Source organism: Lissotriton helveticus, chromosome 1_1, assembly GCF_964261635.1.
Source record: "Lissotriton helveticus chromosome 1_1, aLisHel1.1, whole genome shotgun sequence".
In the NCBI taxonomy this organism is placed as follows: Eukaryota; Metazoa; Chordata; class Amphibia; order Caudata; family Salamandridae; genus Lissotriton; species Lissotriton helveticus.
Window position 1 is genome coordinate 1,392,558,043 of NC_136057.1, and position 23,180 is coordinate 1,392,581,222.

A 23,180-nucleotide genomic window follows, 5' to 3' on the forward strand; every position below is an offset into this window, starting at 1 on the left:
TGGATTTTTTCACACTTGGTTTCATCTATAATTAAGTGGGACTTGCTATCCGTGCAAGTTTAGTTTGAGTCTGTTGAGGTGAATGCAAACATCAACACATTTCCTGTGTTTTCCAGGTGTGGGGCGGACACGGGGGACAGAGGGTGCTTGGCAGCTTGAAGACCTGGGAGCTGGGTGAGTATGAGTGTTGGCAGGTGGTTGGCAGCTCGGCCAGGGGCACGGCTGTTCTTGTTTTGAAGTAGAGCTTCTCACTCCATTTGGCCAGTACTTTACCTCACTGGTTCATTAGTCCGTCACTTCACATGGACCTACTTTACAGATGCTGCGCTAGATACTGAGCTGTTATTTGGCTGGAATGTTCATGTCCGTGATAGGCCGGGGCGATAAAGCTTTGTTTTGGCAGTCTTCCAGGTCAGCACTTGGTTCAGTTTAATAGAGTCTTATAAATAGAGTGAGGGAGTTGAGAACCCGGCAACTTTAAAGGCCTGAGGGCCCTCCCGTGATGGTGCTTTTTAGCGGTGGTACGTTGCCGGAAGGGTTTTGTGCTCCAATTGGGGCATCGTCTGATGGCTACATGAGTTTTTCCCGCCTTCTCACGGGCTTGGTAACGAGAAAGTGTCTTGAGTCGACGACACTGTTGCGCTCTATCATGGAAAGGTCAATTCTGGCAACTCACCTCATTGGCAGCTATCTTCTTGGCGGCGTTTCCACTCTAAATTTTGCCTTTATATAGCGCAGACGTTACCCTATGGTGTCAAGCGCTTCACAATAGGAACAGAACGGATACATGGGAGCACTATAAGTGAACACCTTACAAAAGCAAACGCTAAGTTACATGATGCATAGTGACAAACACTGGCAAATTATACAAGAAGGAGGCTACAGTGCTTTCCAGGAGGAGAAAGTGACATGAGTGCAAGTTACAAAGCGTACAGGTACAAGTAGAGGTATAAGACTGCAATACATGGCAGACAGTAAAACACAAGAACAAACATACGTAAGCAATGGTGGCACTTGTGCAAGACCCGGAAGCAAACCCAATGTAAGAGGTAGCAAACAGTGGGTTACAATATATAAGTGACGTGTGCCTGTTTCAAAAGAGTACCTAAAAGAGGTAGAAGGATAATACTGCAATAATTGGCACTCTCTAACCACAAGATCACTCTGGGAAGACACGTCCATTGCAAGGAGAATAGAACTTGCTATATTAAAGGTCTCCCTTTAGATATTAGTGAGGGCATGTATGGCATTTGTAATTGTCGTTAAAGGAGGGGAACTTTGAGGTCAGCTTGAAGGCCGGGGATGAGGAGGTGTTCCTAGGTAGAACCGTAAGGGGATGGGTTAGATGTGATTCTAACTCACACACACCAAAGTGCAATGGTCATCATCTGACTTCGCATTTGAATAATGGACTTGTTTTCAAGACACAACACTACACTATTGCCTCCGGCGCTACAGAAGGGTTTGCCCTCCCCCCCCCCCCCCACCTCCTTCCGAGAATGTAATACGGACAAACTAATTCTCGTAGCTGACAAACAGGCTTGGCCTTGGGAGCGTGGGGGGCATTGTTAGCCCCTGCCTCATCAGAGAATATATTTGGTACTTGAGGGGGGGCAGGGCTTCTAATGGATGTTTGATGTCTCACATGCAGGAACCGCACTGGCGAACCGCCCGACCCACATGGGGGGCCACCTGGATTATCAACAGGTATGAGGGTAATGCACACTGGGGGGGGGCTGTGAGCTAGGGTCTGGGACCCCAGGTTCTCCCCAGGAGTCCTTACGGTCTCTGTTGTGGGGAGCGCAAGTTATGCCCCAGGGAAGTATTCATTGGTAGTCAACTGGTGAATCTGAGCAGAGCAGGCGTTTCCTGTGCAATAACGGGAGGTTTTCTCTTTTAAAACAACTGATGAGTCTGGGAAATTTGTGATTTACAAGGAAATTATTGGGGTGTTCGCTTGGTAAGCAATGGCAGAGTGTGGGCAAATCTTGCATCCCATGTGACAAAATTGAAATGCGTTTTCTTTTGAACAAATGGTGGGTCTGGGCAGATCATGCATCCCGTGTGCAATAATGGAATGTGTTCTTTTGTACAGCAACTGGTGCGCAAGTAAGGGGCTCTGATCCTGGCGATCAAGTAGCAAAAGGCTTACCGGTCAGTGCTGGTGAGGGGCTGTTTTCATGGATTTGTTTTCTCTTCCAGAAATGCACAGGTTTTATTCTATAATGGTCAAACCACGCCTAGCAGACCGGCCTGCCAGGGCTTGGAGCAGGTACAGGGGAAGAACACACTGGGGCCAGTGTGTGGGGTCCTGGGTCAGCGCGTCCAGGATTGGAGTGTAACATTTTTCTAATTTCAGGACAATCGGATCAAGTACACATGCACCACTCTAAGAAGTACAGGTGGGAACGGAAGCAGGAATAGCCAAGGCGTGCTCCGGGCCAGGAGCCTGAATGCTGTTCCTGGTTAAGTGCTCTTGGGGGGCAAGGTGGCAACTCAGTTCAGACTGCTTGTACGGGAGAAGTAGAAGCAGTGTTAAGTGTAGCGGTTGTGCAATTTCCATGACTCCTTACACTTCAGCTCAGTTGTGCTCATTTTCCTTATTCAACTACTGGCCTCAACTCATAGATGACAGGAGGGATAACCACACGGGTAGATTGGCAGAAGACTGATATGGTAATCATTAGGGAGGTGCCCAGGGGTCTTTTCCAGATGTTATCTGTAGGTCAGTACTTGTGACACACTATAGGGTTGGCACAGAGCAGGGGAGAGGGCCTGTCGGTGGTCAGGAGCAACGGTATTGTCAAGTTTAGACTTCCGTAAGTGCGGCTTTTTGGCCCATGCTGTGACATTCACATAAGTTGCATCACAGCATCACCAGTTTCTTATACTCCGGCACATTGGCACTATGGTGATGCGGGATCAATTTGCACAGAATATTTTGCCTGATTTAGCCACACATACATCCTCCGGTCTGACCCCACTTGGACCGTCTAGTCTGACTCCGCGCCGGGTCTGGATGATACAATAAGACTATCTGGTCTATTTCTCTGGACACTGGTTGGTGCGTTTGGCCATGTAGGCAATTGTTTTACTTATTTTACTTGTAGGGTCCGGATGTGGGCAGGCAAATTCGAACCGTCAAAAATTCAACAACTTGGGTTGACACGCAGTGGAGGGCCCTTGGCCAAGGCCACTGGTAAGCTTTCACCTAGACAGTAATTTAGTTGATGGTTATGTTATTTAGGTACTAAAGTAAGGTTTCATCTTGCAGTTTTCACTCGCCAGGGAGTACGAGTGATGAAGTAACAGTTCCCCTAGCTGCACAACATGTGTATACAGTTGTATAGGGTGCTTGTTAAAAGCTTCATAGGGTCCAAAGAGTGCCAGACAAAGGGGGACGAATAGTACAAGTGATAAACACGAGGAGATTCTGTACACAGTGTTAGAAGGGACGTGCCTAAGCTAACCACAATCTGGCCTTATACTCATGTCGGAGAAGATAGCGGCCGGACAGTGGGCGGTCCAACTGATGTAATATGTTTAGGGTTGCAAGCATGCACCAAGAAACGGATCGTCAAGATCGCCAAGTCAGACAGTAAGTCCCGTCCTATAGCCAGGCTCTGGCGGTAGCGGCCAGCTATTTTGTGGGTTGGGGTGCAACATGCTGAGGGGAGCATGGGGGCAGAGCTTTATCTGGCATAAATGATTGAAGAAGGATTGTTGGGCGTTCCCCCTGCTCTAATCAGGCAAGTATTCATTCGTGGGTTTACCCTCTTGTTTCACGGCAAGTATGCGTGGACACCCGTGCTTAGGGCACATACCGCATGGCAAGATAGTCACCTAAGGGGGGGGGGGGGATTTCGCCTCTTCAGGCCTTGCCAGGACAGGGTTAGCCAATCACAATAGCTTGAGCCTGTAGAGTTTATAATGTTAGAAACTTAGACTGGGGTGTACTGGGCCAAAAACCCCTCGCCTGTGCTGCGGGGGGCAGCGGGCTGTAGGTGTCTTTGAGGGACGGGCAAGGGCATTATAGGTCTGAAGTGCGTATCACAGAATTTACTCTATCCCAGATGGGTACCAGCGGATCCACCATAAAGACCAATAAGGGAAACTTGTGACACAGTTTGGTAGTTCGACACCATTCTGGTGTAAGTATCTAGGGTCACAAGTGGATAGCAGGGTCCGGGCATCTGTGACCAGTCGAAGGTTCAGCAAGCAGGGTAGGCTGCGTAGGTTGACACTTCACGAAATGGTGCAGCGTCTATTGACGGGCACAATACACTTATTCCCTCAAACCTGTTGTGACACCTTGCTGTGTGCACCAGGGATAATTTGATAACTATGAATTTGTCTGGTCATTGTGGCGTAGTTTTGCACCAGTAAAGAAGACCACAAAGAACATACAGTGGGAATTAGCTAACAGTGGGGACAGGTGAAATTCAGTGCTCGGAAATCCCGCCCGGCTCTGTAGGCAAGGCGCTCGGCAGGAGAGGCGATGGAGCCAGCGCGCAGGAAGTTCCTCTGGGCTATGCGTAAATTCAATGGGCAGAGGAGACTGGGCATCTTTAGACTTGGGGGGCTACACGCCAAACACTAGGGGTGTTTGGAGGACAAGGTGGTACTTCTGCCCAGTATAAGCATGGACCTGTTCCTGCTGGTTAGGGAGAGGCCCTAGGGATACCAGGATGTAAGTAGGTATGCCGGCCATGGTGGGACGCCCCGGTTGCGACGGTCGCCACACCCATGGCTGTAGCGGAGTTACAGGGCGATCCAGAGGTGGAAAGGTAATCAGGGGTACCCTCTTCAGGAGCACAAAGAGTGCTGAGGCCTAATATCCCCAGGAAGTCTGTGCGGTAGACCCTTGGGTGAGACGGCACCCAGTCTATCCCAGTCTATCCTACGGGCGGTTGGAAAACTGTACAACCTGGGGTCGCTTGACCGCTCCGCCCCTCGAAGGGGGGGGCGTGAGCAAGAGGGTGGACCGATGGTTCACCGGAAGTGAGTGGGAGTGGCTATCCACTCACCACAACCGCTAAGCAACGATTGGCTAAGGCCACGATGCAAGTTGGCCCATCAGGTGGTAGGCCGCGAGGGACGGCTTGCCTTTGGATCCCCTGTAAGAGAACCCACCATGTTGGCATATGTGTATGCTAATAAACCTGCAGCAATTTTCTCCCAACAAAAAGTTGTCTTGTCTGCTTATTTATGCTACATGTATGTTGCTGCGGGAGGGCTGGTGAGTGGGCCGATATTGGCACTATCTATAATGCAGCCTCGCCGTCGGTAAATTGCTTAGTGGCGATAGTCCGGTCCCGGTTTTGCAGGTGCCTGCGCAGCAGTGCAGCTACGCAGGAAATGGCAGGCCTGTCTCTCCAAGATAAGAGGTCGCCTCGGCGTGTTTCGCACTGCGTGTCGGAAGGGTAGGTACTGAGGCGAGATACGAGAGAGGCGCTGTCCCGTTGATATTCAAGGGAAATGTCAATATATTTTGCGGTTCAAACTGGAGGCAGATCTCCGCGCACTCTCCCCTCCGTGCAGATCAATGTAGTTAGCGGCTATCACCGCCTGGGCCTAGGCACCTCGGAGGCGCCTCCGGGCTCCCGTGAAGCGTTCTGCCCAGCACCAGCCCCGGCCAGAACAGGCACCTTCTGCGGTGGCGATTCAGAAAAGGGGGTGGTGATGAACAGAGTGTCTGAATTAAGCAGACCACTCTTACCCAGTCCAAAGATCAGGGCTTGATCCATCACCGTTATTTATCTCACTGCCCCATCCCAGCTCAGAACCTGGCAATATGCAAATTAGTCTGTCCCTGGCCCAGTGCATCATGGGAACAGGGCAGACCAAACTACCAAGCCAATTCTTCACCAGAAAGGAGACAAGCTACCGGGGACCGGTTTCTGGCATTTCAGCCTCTTCGGCCCGGCTTGCTTGAATCCTGATGGAGCAGTGAGAAAGGGACTCATGTCTGAGTATACCCTGCCACACCTATAGTGGCCAAAAACGATTCAGAAAAGGGGGTGGTGATGAACAGAGTGTCTGAATTAAGCAGACCACTCTTACCCAGTCCAAAGATCAGGGCTTGATCCATCACCGTTATTTATCTCACTGCCCCATCCCAGCTCAGAACCTGGCAATATGCAAATTAGTCTGTCCCTGGCCCAGTGCATCATGGGAACAGGGCAGACCAAACTACCAAGCCAATTCTTCACCAGAAAGGAGACAAGCTACCGGGGACCGGTTTCTGGCATTTCAGCCTCTTCGGCCCGGCTTGCTTGAATCCTGATGGAGCAGTGAGAAAGGGGCTCATGTCTGAGTATACCCTGCCACACCTATAGTGGCCAAAAACGATTCAGAAAAGGGGGTGGTGATGAACAGAGTGTCAATTAAGCAGACCACTCTTACCCAGTCCAAAGATCAGGGCTTGATCCATCACCGTTATTTATCTCACTGCCCCATCCCAGCTCAGAACCTGGCAATATGCAAATTAGTCTGTCCCTGGCCCAGTGCATCATGGGAACAGGGCAGACCAAACTACCAAGCCAATTCTTCACCAGAAAGGAGACAAGCTACCGGGGACCGGTTTCTGGCATTTCAGCCTCTTCGGCCCGGCTTGCTTGAATCCTGATGGAGCAGTGAGAAAGGGACTCATGTCTGAGTATACCCTGCCACACCTATAGTGGCCAAAAACGATTCAGAAAAGGGGGTGGTGATGCGGGGGTGGTGATGCGGTGGCAGCAGGCTGCGGGGGTAACTGCTGAACGGATCATGCGATGTGCACCAAACTCAGACCGCAGGTGCATAAGCGTTCAGTCACAGAGACATTAGGTATTTTGCGCTTAGGGTATCCAGAATAGGAAAATTAAATGGATGACTGCACCGAGCTGCAGGAGCCTCACAACAGTGGGGTCATCTTGCTTGTGCGCCACATAGTGCCCCCAAGTGTAGTAATCTTTCCTTCGAGCATTCCTACGGGGCAGGGTAAAGTGGCAGTGCAGGTCTAAGAGCCTCAGGCAATCAGGTCCGCTGCCATTCAGAGCGGAGAGTAGGCATTCATATTCCCATTGCAGGTGTTCAATCGGCCCGAAAGACCAGAAGCTCCTTGAGCCCAAGTAACTAGTTCCATGTAAGTGCCAGATTCATGCGACATATTTAGATATCTATTAGGTAAATATTTAAAATTAGGAAATGTATCCTGTGCAGAGGATAAAGTAGGGTTGTAACCCACGTGGAACAATACAAGACATTCTTTTGTTGGGTTATAGCAGTGCAGCGCAGACGGAACCAATCTGTTAATTTTATTGAGTGGGTTGTGCAATTTCACTGTCTCTTGGAGCCAGAGAGCAGTTGTGACATCCTTGTGATCTTTCCAATCTAGAAATACTAGCATGGACAGAATTGCCCATAGTTTATTAGGGGCCTTAGACGTATAATATATAATCTAATAATCTTCAAACTGATAACAAGGGTGCAACTGGAGCTTTACCATAGTCAAGATTTAAAGCTTGGTTAAGAAAATAATTTCTTTTGAAACGTTGCCCTTGCGTGGGCCTAGAAACACTGTCAAGTAAAATAGTTGCAAAATATGTATTGCATACTTAAGGAAACTTGTCACGATCATGCAACAAGGGCATCCTTCATTTTAAATGGGCCCATGTTCTGGTCAGAGTGTATAGGTCCAACTGGACCACTAGGAAACATTGTAAAAGGTGTCATGTTATTCTTAAATGAAGAAGTTGCACGCTTGCTCATGATGCAAAGGGAAAGAGTTACACTATTACATTTTTGCAGCCAAAAAGTGACACATATAAAAAAGCAGAAGGACGGATTTTACTGTGGAAATTACTTGGATAATATCTTCTGTAGTAAAATAATAAACTTGGTTAAATGAGGCTGGTGTACTGTGCTTTCGAGAATCGTCAACTTTGGCTCCAAACACGTTGTACATCTAAAACAGTCAGACAGTACTTTGATAAGACACGGTGACTATTAAGTTTACTTTATATGAGGGTAGTGTCTAAAGTTTTATATATGTACAGCACGATTTTGTCAAAGGAAGCTCTGGATAGATTGTAAACTGTATGTTATGATGTGTTACCTTTAGACAGGGATTACTTCATTTTACAGACTATACTTTCCACGGTACAGTGACATTTATCACTAGTTTAGGTTAATTTGCCCAACTTTTGTCTTAATAGGCAATTTTTCATAGATTGCATTTTATTTTAAACTAATTTGAACCTCATGAGTACATTAGAAAAAATATATATTTACTGAATATTTTGTTGAGTGGTTGGCGTTCATAGGTGCACTTTAAATTGAATTTGTCTAGTGATCATGCATCCTTTCCTCTTGCCTGCAATGCTGTCCATTCACTTTACTAATCATTAACAAGCACTGTATTTATCATGCAGTATCTCACCTTCAAGAACTCCCACGCTGGCTCCTTACACTTCTTCTCGATCTCTGTTACAAGGGCTTTGAGAGAGGCTCTTTGATAATGTAGCTTGAGTTCATCGTCTACTTCAGTCACATCCATTTCGAATTCCATCTCCAATTTAGTTTGCTCTTTTTCCCTCAGGAGCTTGTGCAGCTGTTCAATCTCAGCCTCAATATTCTTCATCTCAGTTCCCAACTTGACCTGTCAAAATAAGTTGTTTAAATGTTGTGGATGTTCACAAGAATACCAGCCACCATATGAAAGAAAGGATGGACTTCAGGAGCGGTCCAATAGCATACTTTTTTTGAAATAGGAGACTTGCAACGTCTCCCTTTGTGTAGGTTTTTCATGTTGAGGAAAGTTAGGACAAACATCTTGGCAAGCCTGTTGAGGTCACTAGTAATGCAGATAAGTAAGATTGATCAGTGGACCAACGCATCCAGGTCAGCAGAAACTAAAGAGGGTTAGATGGTGTGAGCATTCACACGAACAAAACCGGTCACAGTGATAAGTCTGGTGGAGTAAGTGGAACGGTCACAGCAGAACTTAGGGAAATGGCTGATTTTTAATTCTAACAATATGTGTAGAGGATGCACAGCTAGTCGTGCGATGATTTTTAATTCTCCCCCCAAAGCTTTCCTTAATTTAAAATACTCAAAAGAATACATATTGTTAAGCTTGTTTTAGCAGACAGTAAAGCAGAATAGAGAGTTCAGTAGACCAGTCATCCACTGCAAAGATCTATAGGTACCGTGAAAGTTACAGGTTAGTCGCAACATGCCCATTCAAGCTTGAATCGTTGAGCGGAAAATATTTCATTCATTCAAGACTTTATTTCGGTTAGTTTTAACCATCAAAGTACATAAGAAAACATAAGCATTTTTAAGGCAGTTCATTGGAATTATATATACTAAAATACATTGTCTAAAATTCAGAGGGGAGAAGACAAAAGGTTAAGACTATAAGACTTTAAATTAGTTTAAAAAAAAATTAAAAAGTTAAAATAGCGTTAGCTGATCCACTTAATTTTCAAGTCTCTACAATGTATACATATGTGCCATCTTCGAGTAAGCAGTTTCCTTCTAATAGTCCACATAGAGAACAAAAACTTGGTTACGGCAAACACTATCACTGGGTTTGTGTCTGTCTTCATAATCCTAAGGAAGACTAAATAGTTCCTGATGCCCAGGTTATTGCACAATTGAATTATCCACTTTCTCCGTAACAGTGAATAGGCTGGGCAAAAAAGGGTAACATGGAGGATTGTTTCTTCTTCTGTTGAGTAGCCAGGGCACAAATGTGCGGGGCATCCCGTCCACCTATCAGTAACAGAATAAAGGGGCAGTGTTCCAAATCTAAACTGTAAAGTAGAGCTTCTTCGCTAGAGTAGGTTGAATTACATCTATTGCATGTTCAAAACTGTAAGATGACTTATGATTCAGGAAGGCACCAGTCAAGCTTGTGGGTGTAATTGAGCAGAATGTCTTCCTGAGATTGAAGTCCTTTATAGTGTTGGACAGTATTTTCTTAGAAATACCTGCACAGGACTCCTCAGGTTTTGACCATAAGTTTTCGTAACCAATCAGAGCGAAGGACTGCCTTACAAAACGCAGCCATGGAATCCTACCTGCTCCTGGGGAAGCCAGCACCACCTTTAATTCCTCCTTGTAGCTTTCCAGCTCAGGGGTGCTCCACAGCCTCCTCTAATAGAGTAATGGACGTGAGGCTGTAGCTTCAGCAATAGGACTAATGTTCAAATCCAGCCTAAGTGGAACAAGTGGAGTATTTCTGGGCAATGTTAGGATTTGCCTAATAAGGTTGTTTTCTGTGGTGGTTAACTCAATAGGAGGAACGTGCCCCCAAAGTTCAGCCCCATAAAGAGAAGAAGACCTAGCTTGAACTTTGAAAATTTCCAGTGGGGCACTAACAGTTTTATAAGCACAGTTTTTTTGAACTTTTAAAATCCCCCCCAGTTGTCGGAGTTAGTTTTAGGTTGGCCTTGTACATTTGTGCGCCCCAACCCATTCTATCGTTAAGGGTTAGACCTAAACAGTCAAAGGTTGGGACTCTTTCTAATGGTCTACCGTCCATCATAGGATGGGGACAGTTAGTGGTTTTGGCGTTAAATACCATATACTTAGTCTTATCGATTTTAACTACCAGGTTTCTTTGGTTACAGAATTTAGTGAACTGGTTGAATACCCTCTGCATGCCCATGGGGGATTTTGAAAGCAGCAAGGTATCATCCGCGAACATTATTGCGGGAAATCTCTGAGAGGCCAATTTCGGGGAGTCAATATCCTTAATGGTTAGTAGATCTTCTATGAGCCCGTTGAGAAAGAGGGAAAAGAGGGTTGGGGCAAGCACACAGCCCTGCCTGACCCCCTTCTCAACCGGGAAGGGCCCAGTTAGTTGGCCTTGCTTTCCGAAACGTACTCTGGCAAAAGTGCCATCATGGAGGAGTATAAATTGGTAGCATAGGTATGGTGGTACCCCCATGGATAGTAGAATTGACCAGAGTTGGTTTCGATCCACCAAATCGAATGTTGACTTTAGGTCCACGAACGTTAAGTATAAGCTTCCCCGGTCCAGAACAACTTGCTTCCAGTAAAGAACCTGGAGCCGAAATAGTTGGTCTGTTGTGGACGTTTTGGCCCCAAACCCTGCCTGAAGCGGAGTCAAAATGTTGTTCTCATTGACCCAGTCCAATAAACGTTGTAAGAGTAGTCTTGCATAGATTTTTTGACTTACATCGATAAGGCTAATTGGCCTATAATTTGATGGTTCGAGCGGAGAACCCTTCTTGTAGATGGGTATTATCTCCGCCCCCAACCAAGTGCCTGGGGGAGGGAGGCCCTGCAAGATTGCATTGTATAATAGTAGTAAATAAGGGGCCCAAACTACCGGTTCCTCTTTAAAGAGGTCGCCTGGGATCCTATCTAACCCAGGCGCTTTATTGGGTTGTAGGCTATGCACTGCGATGTGGACCTCATCCAAGGTAAAAGGCGGTGTAGATCAATTGGGATCCATGACCAGCAAGGATGAAGGGGCTACACTTTTTAGAGTTGGGGGGATGGAATAGAGCTCTTTAAAGTGCAGAGACCAAGACTCTTTGTGAATATTTGGATCAATCGAGGTCCTACCTTCTGGTTTCCCGGTATGGACGAGATTCCAAAAGGTCCGTGTATCTTTGGCCTAGAGTGCAGATCTGATGGCGAGCCACGGTTCTTCTTCCCACTCTGTTTTTGCGTTAAAAATCATTAGCTTGTAAGCGCGCCTAGCTTCAGACACTGCGACAGGCGTGCCTTGTTTTAGTGCCCTAAGCAGTGCGTGCTACAAGACTCTACAGCCCTTATTAAACCCGGGGTGTTTGGTAGCCGGGGGCTTAGGTTTAACAGATGCTGTTTTATAAAAAGAGTTCGCCAATAGGGCGGTAAGTTCCTCATGTAGTTCTGATAGGAGCCTATGCACGCTGTTTCCAGATGGGAGAGCCATAATAGAGTTTGCCCTTTCTAACAGAGGTATTAAGCTCAAGTACAATTTACCCATGTCTTCAGTGGACTTCATGTTAGCCCATCGGATTCTCCTCCCACCTTGGGTTATTCTAAGGTCGCTGGTTTCGTGGATTTAATTACCCTCGGTGGTCAGATTAAAATTCATCTCAGTTGAATAAAATAATCAATTACTGAAGTACGCCCCATCCCACAGTAAGTTGGTTGCCCAGGACTGTTCCCCTGTAGTCGCCCATTACATGCGCTTATAGAAAAGGAATAGGTAATTGAAGTTAACTGAAGTACCAGGGCTGACCATTGTTTTGCTGGGTATACGTTCGGGCGAGGAATTGACCATATTTCATCCTCATCTGTTGAGATCCGGGGAACTCCAATAAGTGGTTCGTAATGACAATTGAAGTCACCACCGAATAATTATATTTTAGTCTAGTAAGATTATAACTCTTTATCAGCTCACAGAAATACAGTATGTGGTAATGAGGCGTAATTATGTTTTTTAATATGACCTACGAATTTAATAAAAACAAATAGCATTTCCATCAAAAGAGAACGATCTTCACCTTCCCTGTGGGCCATAGGACTAAACCCTACATAATGCCAAAAGTGGTTCATCAGCTCAGATGTCTCTGGAGGATTATTAGGCATTGCCAACAGGTCAGTTAAGATTAATAGTAAACAAGACTGAATTCATTTAAAAAGTGAACTGCCAACACCAAATTTATTTGGAAGCTTTATCATGCATTGCATTCAACTTTTCAGCCACTTCACAGAGTAAGGTGAAGAAAGGAGCACTGCCTGACAGATACGCAAAGTAGGAGCGGGACCCATCCAATAGGCGGGGTTGATGGCCCTTGTTGACGTGATACACTTACACGTTTTAGCCTGATTATGCCAGATTGGATAAACTAGCAGGTTTACCCACATTGGTGATGTTAATTAGTCTGCATAATTATTTTACCCAAGAGTTTCGTGAAGGAAAACTACATTTACTTGTTCTGAGAAACCCAGATTAAATTTGGTCTTGCAGTTTAAAATGCTTTATAGATGGTATTTACTATACAAATGTTTACAGAGCACCCCTTCACATTCGGTGCAGGAAGAGAAATTGGTGTGTCAATGGTATATTGGGATGAACAACAAATCCCCATCTGTGTCAGCTGAATGTAACATTAATGCACTTGTAAGAGCATGATTCATGATTACACATTCCAGCTGCTATTTACAGCTATGGTTCAGGCTGTGAACAAAATGTTAAATCAAGTGCTACCTCACCTTCTGACCTACTAAAATATTTAAGGGCCGAGGCTCAATATTGCTCATTATGTCAAGTAGGTTTAGAATGTATGCATCCAAACTTGAACGCACATAGAAGCTCTAAAACCACTTACTTAAAATAAAGGTCAAACAAAAACACAGGTCGTTTGGAATACAAGTGCAACCTACTTTATGAGAGTGGTAACGTTTCCGCAGCTTTGTGACATCGAGTCCAGCATGTGGGGTTTCAGTCATCGGGGGTGAAATCAGGCTAGACAAGATCAGTGCTGGTATCCCTGCTCAAGGACCAGACAATGATGAAAGTTAGCGAAAGCAGTAGCTTCATTGCCAAATACTGCTGCAGCCATCGGCTTCCATGATTGATAACCAGCCTAGGAGGGCCAGCAGAAGAAGCAGTTCTATAGCCCTGATTCGGAGTTGTTCATGGTTGATGGCTAGACGGAGACCACTGACAGACAGCAGAACTTCCACGGAGTTTTGTGCTGGCTCTCCTGCTCTTTGAACAGATAAGGACCCTGCATCAACAGCTTCCGTTCATTCTTCCTGATCAGTCTGGATTCATCAACTTCATTCAACATTGCTAACCACTCATTCCATAGTTGTCAACATAGATGCACTGGAGGGGGTTGGGGCTAAACAAGATGGAGGACTAGTCTCACATCGCCGTGCTCCTTCCAGCCCGTTTAAATATCCTACATTACCAGCCTGCATTTATGTCAGAATTGGCCACATAGCTTCTGTTTGGTCTTGGGTAACGGCCATTTGCTTGGTCCCAAGCCACACTGTAGTGCAGTGGGAGACGGCTACGACCGAAGGGGACGAGCCCGCATGGTCCGGGTCTGGAAGGGATGGGTGGTCTCCAAGGCGATGCTATACCCTTTGAAGGGGGCTCGGAGGAGTGTGGGCGGCCCCCGGCGGGGATTGTGAGGTGAGGAAATGGGCCTGGAAAGAGACGGGCCTTAGTGCCAACATCAGTACATACCCCAGCCCTGCCACAACAATTAACTGAATAACAGACAACACAATTGTTTGGTGGAGAAATTTGCTGCAGGTTTATTTGCATAACAATATGCAAACATGTTGGGTTATCTTACGGGCGATCCAGGGGCAGGCAGCCCCTCGCCACTTGCCCACCTGATGAGCCATAAAACCCCAGTGGTATTAACCGAGGGGTGTTGTCAATTTAGGGGAAGGGATAGCCCCTCCCACCGGCGGACCTCCAGTCCACCCCTTACTCACACCCCTCCCCGCTACGGGGGGCAGAGAGTTGCAGGCAACCCCCGGTTGCTCAGGTCCACAACGGCCCATAGTACTAACAGGGCGCCGTCGCTCCTCCAGGATTCCACGCGAGGACCTCCCTGGGGATATTTGGCTTTAGCACCCTTACTGTGCTCCTGTAGAGGGTACCCTTCTGTACCTTACAGCGTTTGGATCGCCCTGTAACTCCGCCATGGCTCTAGGTGTGGCCCCCGCCGCCCCAGGGCCCCCCCACCTTATACTAACATTTCACTTACAACCTGCTGCTACCAATGCTTTGCCTAAGTCTAGCAGAAATAGGTCCATACCCACTTTGAACAGGTGTATCCCATTGTCCTCAAAGCACCCCGTGCATTTCGCATGCAGCAACCCATGCCTGACAAAACCAAAACCTCATTGCTCCGTGAATTTGCGCATCGCACTGTTCACCCGCATGCGCACGGTCTCCATGGCTTCCCCTGACCGTGCGCCCCGCCAAAACAGCCTAGGCGTAATTTCGGACGACCATAGATCACAGGACCCCAGCATGTTACTTAACTCGCACAATGTGCCCCTCATCTCCTGAAGCAGGTCTCTACGCCCTAGGGTAACCAGATCACCACATCTTAGGTGTATTACCAGTACATCGGGTGGCGAGTCCCCCCTGCCCAGTCTTCAAGCTATTCCAACGCATTTCGGGTGTCCCCAGCCAAATTATCCTCGTTGACGTGAACCCATGTTTCCATTTTCTGCTATCAGCTCACTGAGATACCCTCTGGACTCCAGAATGTCCCATCACCCAGACTGTTTCACCTGGTAAATAAAGATGCAGAAGTTTGACACACTGTTTATTAACATCAACAAAAACTAATTCTTCTAACAACAACACCATCAAAATTACACCAACTCTTATGTCGCACAATATTTCACACTTTAAGCTCCTGGACCATTGCTTACTCCGTAACTCTTACGAACGTATATATTTCCTGTAACAGTTTGACTCCCAACGACCCACTTGTTTGATGTGTTCCACTGGCAAGCCCGCCTGGAAGGCTGTGGTTGCGGCCCCTTTTCTAAACGAGTGGCTGCAAAAACGCTTGCCCTGGACCTTATTGCCTGATAGTTCTAAACACACATCCATTATGCGATGTACTTGATATTTGGTCAAGGGGGTACCGTCTGCGTGTATAAGGATATAACCCTCGCTTGCGGGGCGCAGCGCCAGGTAGCCCGCGACTTCAATCTCCGCAACCTTATGGTCAGGACCTCCCCTGTCAGTACTGCATCCTGTCTGGACAAGGCCACATCTGCTGTGTCCTGTTTTGATTTCGCTACAATCTCCCCATTCGAAAAGCTCAGAAGAATGCCAACCCAAAAGGTGCCGAGAAAAGAGCTTCTTCAAAAACTGAGTGAGTGGCCCTGTCCACCCAAACCAGCATCCAATGCAGAGTTTCAAAGTCTATGGCCGACCTGGTGTCGGGTGCTTGCGGCTCGCTCCTGGCCCATCCCTTCAGTGCAGACTTTATTAAGAAGGACTTTGTAGGATCTAACTGCCCCCTCAATCTAGCGTGGTGGCTGATTGCGGACTAGTGTCCTGCTATCCACGGTTGTGACTTCCCCTGGTCTTTGGCCCACATTATGAAGTCCTGAGTCCTGTTCTCCAGGGAAGGCCTCACTTGTTCCCACGCACCGGTTTCTGTGCAGAACTTCTCCACACCCGCCCGGTACCGCTTGATCGTCCGAGGTGCCAAGGACAGCCCGCCCAGCCCCCTCAAACGCCTTTCAGACTCAGTAGGAACCACAGATGTGCTGGAAAAGGGGTCATCACCTCCCTTGCTCTCGGCCACGTCTCCCGAAACCTGTGTCACTGAAAGCGAGAAAGAGCGTCAGCCGCTGTGTTCTCCACCCCTTGTATAAGTTGCGCTCTTCACTCAACGTTGTTCATCAGGCACACCCTCACCAGCTCCCTGAGTAAGGGCAAGACTAGCGGGTAGGACGCGGATTGTGAATTGATGGCTTGCACCACCACCACATTGTCTGACCAGAACGGGACCCTACGTGCCGCCAACGCCGAGGGCCACATGTGGAACGCCACTACTATCGAGAAGAGCTCCAGGACAGTAATGTTTGCTTTGATCATCTTCTTATGCCACACATTGGGCTATCTCTGCGCGCACCACTCAGTGTCCAAGATGACCCCGAAGCCGTCTCTTCCTGACGCATCCGTGAACAAAGCGAGTTCCGGAGACCCTACCCAAGGCGCCCTCCAAACCACTGAACCATTGAAGTCTTCCAAGAAGCTTGCCCACATTCTTAAGCCCTCCTTCATCCCTCTACTTAGTCTGACTAGGTGGTACATCCTGGTGACCTTCGCTGTAGCCCTGGCAAGTCTGCGTGCAAAGACCCTCCCTGCTGGTATGATTCTGGCGGCGAAGTTAAGCTTGCCCAGTAAGCCTTGCAAGAAACCTAGTGTCACCTTCTCCTGACCCAAGGCTGCCTGCATGTGCTGCGCAAGGTCCCGAACCTTGTCCGCTGGTAACCTGGATTCACCTGCCACTGTGTCAATTTCAATCCCTAAAAAAGTGAACACTTGCGCTGGACCCAGTTTTGCCAGGTGCCTGAGGGACCTCTAGGTGCGTAGCCAGCAACTCAAAATCCCGCAGGGCCTCGCTACACTCCTGTGACCCATCACTCCTGATGAAAAGGAAATCGTCCAGGTAGTGAGACACCCCTCTGACCCCAAAGCTTGACTGAAGAGCCCACTGAAGGAAGCTGCTGAAAGCCTCAAAGTACGCGTATGACACTGCACAACCCATGGGCATGCATCGGTCGTAAAAGTACAGGCCCTCTAACTTGAAACCTAGCAGGTGCTGGCTGCTTGGATGCACTGGTAGTAACCGATATGCCGACTCAATGTCCGCCTTGGCTAACCAGGCACCCCTGCCTGCCCTCCTGACTAAATTCAAAGCCATGTCCAGAGTACAATACATGACCGAGCAAGTGCCTTCCTCCAAACCATGGTTGACAGAGGTCCCGTCAGGGTGAGAGAGGTTGTGAATTAAGCGGAATGCCCCAGGTTCTTTCTTGGGTACCACCCCCAGAGGAGACACCACAAAATTGTCCAAGGGTGGCCTTGGAAACGGGCCCGCCACACTCCCCAGTAACCTCTCCTTCTCTACTTTGGCCCTGACCACATCCGGTGGATGCTTGACTGACCTAAGATGGTCCGCCTCCCTGGGCCCTTAAGGACCCATGTAAGGGATTTTGAAACCCTCACTAAACCCCTCCAGTAGCAACTGACTGTCAAGTGTGAGTGGGTACTTTCTCAAGAGGCAACAGGTTTGACATAATCACTGGCGACGGGCCCTTCACTGCACCCTCAATAACGTCAAGCTTACCTGCGGTGGGAACCAAGGGGGGGGGGGGGGGGAAGAGAGCCGGGTGCTGTGTAGTAACTGCTGCCTAGCTAAACTTGGGGAGGAGTGGGGTGGGTGAAGGGGGGACCCTAGTCATCCCTACTAACTTCCGGCATCCTGCTTACTTTTTGGGGGGGCCCCCTTGCTGAGAGTGGCAAGAGGCTGCCGGGTGGGGGCCTCCACATCTGTTGCAAGCGTGTGAAAATTTGCATGTCTTGCCCCAAGAGCAAGCCCCTGAGTTGAACAAACAGGTTGCAGGGGGCGACCTTCTGAACCCCCCTCTGTTACTCCCTCTCCCCCTGACCCCCCCGAAAGGGCTGCTTGTCCCCAGAGTCTCATAGCGAAAGGCACTACTGCTGACATCCTTACTCCCCTGACTCTTGTTCTGTGACCCTGCGCCTTGCACAGTGCGAGAAACCATATGATCCAGGACAAGCTGCACTTCCTTCTGGTCCCACCTCATTTCTGGACACAAGGACATCTTCTTCCTAAACTCCCAGTCATAGCTCAACCAACCCTGTCCGCCCCATTTCATGGCCTCATTGCGAATTAGAGCGCCGTATTGGATGAGACCCTGCGCCTGCTCTGGATGTTTCTCTAGATGACCGCTGACAGAATGGCAAAAGTGTCAAGCCAGTTCTCAATAGTTTTTTCTGGCCACTGCTGGTACTTAATTTTCTTGTCTTCCTCTTTCACCCCCGCCTTCCTGACATCCACCCCATCCTGCCCTAGTAAGAGGAGAGAAAAGATGTCTATCAGCTCTCGCCTCCATATAACCTCCTTGGCCACTAAAGGTACCTGCCAGGCCAAGGAGCAGTGACCAGATAACAAAGGTGCTGCAGCGACCGTCTGCACCGGCGCGGGGGGCGCTAACTGCTCGGCAGGGGGAACTACACTGGGTGTGCAGACGGTGGCCGGTGAAATTGGCGCGGCCACACTACTGTCTGCAGGGTAACAGTCGCACTGGTGGTCGGGACAGAACTGGCTAACACTGAGGCACAGATGACGCCAGAGTCCTCCGATTCAACGGCCTTCAAGATCCCTGTGGCCCAGGACAGACCCCTTCCTTTGGCCATCTGAATAAATGCCACCCACTTTGCCTCCTGCGTGGCATCCGGCAACGAATCGTCCACCTGCGACGTCTGCGTAAAAAATTGATGGGGAGCCCTGGCTCTCCATGGCGTATTGTCAGGATTGTGTCACTCAATCTACGGGGATAAAATCAGTGTCAGACATATCCTTAACACTCCTCTAGCTAGGCCAGACCTATTGCCGACACTGCTGAGCCCCCCCATCCCCAATCCCAGGACTTACTTACTCACGAGTAGGTGGCTATGCTAATGCGTGTTCCAGACCTGGAAATGAGTCCCCTGCACGACAATTCTGTATTTAAGATGAAAAGAAAGGTTGGCAACGCCCCCTCGCATCCTGAAATCTTCGGTGCTGGTTGATAAACCCATCACGGCACCTTCCCCTCCCGTGTCCAAGACATGCCCTACACGCAGGCTGTCAGACCGTAGCTGCTCCTGATCAACTTCAAAGTCATCTGCGTTGTTAAAATTCTGGGCAACAGACAATCTGAAATTAGAAAACACACGTTAGCTTCTATCCCACACCTGTTTGCCAGCAACCCTAGCACACTGACCCCAGTGTGCCGCAACCCTTTTACCCGACGATCTCTCCCGTGGCCTTCCATGGGTCCCCGGCGTCCTCTTCTGCACGGTTCCTGCATAGACATAAAACAAACATCAGCTGCCCTAAACTCCTGGCAGCGATCGTGTAGCAGATTAGCTAGATCCCGGCTTTGAAAAGCCAGTGAAGGACTCGAGGTGCACGCACAACAGGACTCACTGGGAGTGCACCGCCAGCCTCTTTCCATTTGCCCAAACGACCCGCACACGGTCCCGCCCTTACAAATCGCCAGCCAATGAGTCGGTTGCTTAATTCTTTCACATTTGTTACAGTTGTCCCAGCAACCTGGGAAGAAGGCGCGTGGGTGTACTGCAGACAGACTTAATTTATTGTACCACAAAAACGAAAAACAAACGTTCAAGAAGTAACCAAATGTTCATCATAACTCTGCATTTATCATGTCTTATATGGCCGTTGCTGCATCGTTAACATGCGATCCGGTTACCCTACATACCCTACAACAGCGCTGCACAAGCCGGGTCACTGTCGATGCTTTCACCGATCCCCGCCTCGTGAGGTGTACCGGGGCAAACCCAGAGAAGGGGGGACGAGAGCAGATACGGAGGCCCGCCGGCCTACCCCCAGCGCCCGAGCCCACCTGGCAGGTGGGCTGACCGGCATTGATCTCAAGTTCCCAGCGCCTAGGCCCGCCTACCGAGCGCCTCGGGCACCGGATGATACGGCGTGTCCGCAACCCACAGGTGAGGCGGAGGGGAAGGGCCCCCGAGGACACCCAAACACGAGAGACCCCAGCTAGGGCCATGCATGTTTCGGTGTGCTGTAGAAGGGGACTTTCCCTAAACTCATTTTCGTCGGCGAGCGGAGCAGATCAGCCCCCGTCCCCCCCCACCCTCCCCCCCAATCTCCTCCTGCATGCGGCACTGCCCAACGAGAGGGAGCAAGCGTGGCCGCCCAAGCAGAACGGATAATCAATAAGGCCTAACACTACCCTCCAAATCCCGGACATGAGGGGATAAACAGCCCCCCCACCCACATGCCTGCAAAAGCCTAGCACCACCACCCATACCCTCTGCACACCGAGGCAACTAGGCCTCAAACCCCCCCCCCCCCCACCCCACATTGTCGCAAACCGGTAAACCACCGCGAAAAACACACGCACACACCCTCTAACCAACACCCGGGTCCCTAATTCCCTCCCCCCCTCCTCTAAGCACACAAGGATCACAGGGAGAAGAACCTGCCAAAAGCCCCGACTAGAAAACCGGATCCCCTCCCCTGGCAACCGGCCCCCATACCCGGGACCCAAGCAAGCAAAGCACGCCTACCGAAGCCTAGCACCACTCCCTACTATCCCCCCCTCCAAACAAACCATTGCACAGGAGCAAAACCCGCCAAAGACCCAGACAAGAAAAGCCGGGTCCCCCTCCCCTAGCAGCCTGCCCTCCGACCCGGGACCCAAGCAAGAAAACCGCATAACTAAAGGGGGCCCAGGCAGGCAGGGGGGGGAGACTGTCAGGAGGGAAGGTGAGACTTAACGGGGAAATTCAAAACAGCGTTAGGGCAGCTCGGCCAAGCAGGAGGAGGGGGACTGTATCAAGCGATGACCAGGACCAAAGCCAAAGAGGGCGCTCGGTGGGCGGCAAAGGTAGTTATACTTCTCCCCCCACACCCCCTCTCCCCCACGCCGGAAGTGATGTCACTCGGAGACCCACACAGGTCCCCAACACTAGACTGCTTGCTGTTGTCTGTGCCATCGTGTGGCACTAAGGCTGGTCGCCCTCTTAGGGTGGCCCCCTTCGGAGGCCCAGCAGCCTGGCAGTCATTTCTGCAGGGTGCTGGGAAGATAGACGCGGCAGGAAGACCGGGCCGCAAAGAAAACAATAATAAATAATAAATTACCGCACTGGAGGTTCCTGGACTTGCCCGCATGTTTTGACGGCTACCCCGTTCGTCTTAGCGGTGACTGTAGGGGGGACGGAATCAATGTTAACGGGCCTGGTGAGTGCTGAACGGCACCTGCAGATTGCATGGACTAGTTGCTCCGGTCTCCTGTGGTCTATTGCAAAATTCTTGGTGTCTGCTGTTCCTCGCAGGCTGCACTGGAGGAGTAGCGATATGAGGTGGTTGCGCAGGGTTCTTCGGAACGGATCCCATAAAGGCCTGACTGAACTGGTGACAGAGAAAGAGACCCCACAAAGGTAGGGCTGGGAGGCCCCATTAGTGATTATACAAGGAAGTTATGCACGGGGCGCCTGAAGGGGCGGCTTCTGGTCAGCGTCGGATTGGTAATGATGGCACTCGGGCAACTCCCGAGGGGCCGGTGTCTGAGCTCCAGTTGTGGGCTGCTTTTTTTGAGCAGCCTGGGGGCCGATTTGGGCGGTTTCTGAGTTGTTCCATGCCACCAAAGGCCCAGTGGATGTCTGAGTGGCCTTTCTGGAGGTAAATGGGCGTCCATTACCTCTCTTTTACCAAGGGGCAGAGGTGTCACTCCTTTTGTTTCGCTGGGCCGGCCCATTAATGTATGCATGCATAATGAGCGGGCGTAGGGGGCCTGAGCAAAAGTGTCCTCACTTGTCTTCAGGTGTGTTTCATCAGTGTTCACTAATCCCTACTTTTTTTTTTTTTTTTTTTTTTAACTCTCCCCGCACACCTTTTAATACAATTTCGCTGAAGCAGTGTTTTGGGTGCCCGGGCCGATTTTTCAATATCAATCCAAACCCTGCTTCTGGTGCATTAGGACTAGTGGAGTGAAACACGGACCTGGTGCTCCAGGACTGCAGTTTTGGGGGCCTCCCTGAGAGTGGTGTGGGAGGAGCCCCGGGGGCTGATCTTTTGCATCTTGGTGAAGGATAAAAGAGCCCGCCCTTGTCAGTCCAATAAGATCCTTAGTTACAAGCAGCCTGTGCCACAGGGGAATTCATCTACTCCTGATCTGCCCATGACTTTGCTTTGTCAGTCGGGGACATGCCTGGAGTGGTACCAATGCAGTTACATGTCATGGCGGCAATTGACCAATCCCATACAGAGTTTGCTAATAAAATTAACTGTGGACATGTGGACCTTAGAAAAGTAGCAGGCAGCGTAACTGTTACAGAAAACTATGTAAAAGCACTGCAGGAAGATGTGAAGTAAATGAAGAAAGCAAACACAAGGAGCTGATGGACGGAGAGATGAAACTTTTCAGACTCTCACCCCCAGTCACAGATCTGGGTTGAATCCATCATCATTCTTTAGCTCACTTCGCCACCTCAGGTCAGACCCAGCTATATGCAAATCAGTCTTGACCCTGTGCCTCATGGGAACAGTCCAGCCCAAACTGCCAAGCCAGGTCTTCCCTGAACTGGAAAAAAGCATCCTGGGACCTGTTTCTGGGCAACACCCTTCATCAGCCAGGCTAGCTTGAATCCAGTGGCAAACTGAGCAAGGGACCCACGTCTAGGCATACCCTACCAACATAGGGCGAACAAAGCAAACACAAAGAGATGATGGACGGAGTGCTGAAACCTTTCAGGCACTCACCCCCAGTCACAGATCTTGGTTGATTCCATCATTGTTATTTAGCTAGATTCCACTCTGGCGCCTTAGGGCGGAGGCCCCGACTGATCCCCCATTCCCGATTGTGGTGGGAGAGGAATATTCACATTATTT

General features: G+C 49.3%; 1 protein-coding gene across 2 annotated transcripts in view; it reads right to left on the reverse strand.

Moving 5' to 3' along the window:
* LOC144773104 (E3 ubiquitin-protein ligase TRIM39-like) overlaps positions 1-23,180 on the reverse strand; it is a 523,054-nt gene that overhangs the window by 266,031 nt on the left and 233,843 nt on the right. The window contains exon 4 of one of the 2 annotated variants that reach the window (XM_078657960.1): positions 8,423-8,641. The exons of the other annotated variant lie outside the window; for it this stretch is intronic. Within the exon in view, the coding sequence (XP_078514086.1) occupies positions 8,423-8,641 (219 nt within the window). The remainder of the gene's footprint in view (positions 1-8,422; positions 8,642-23,180) is intronic. 2 annotated transcript variants of the gene reach the window in all.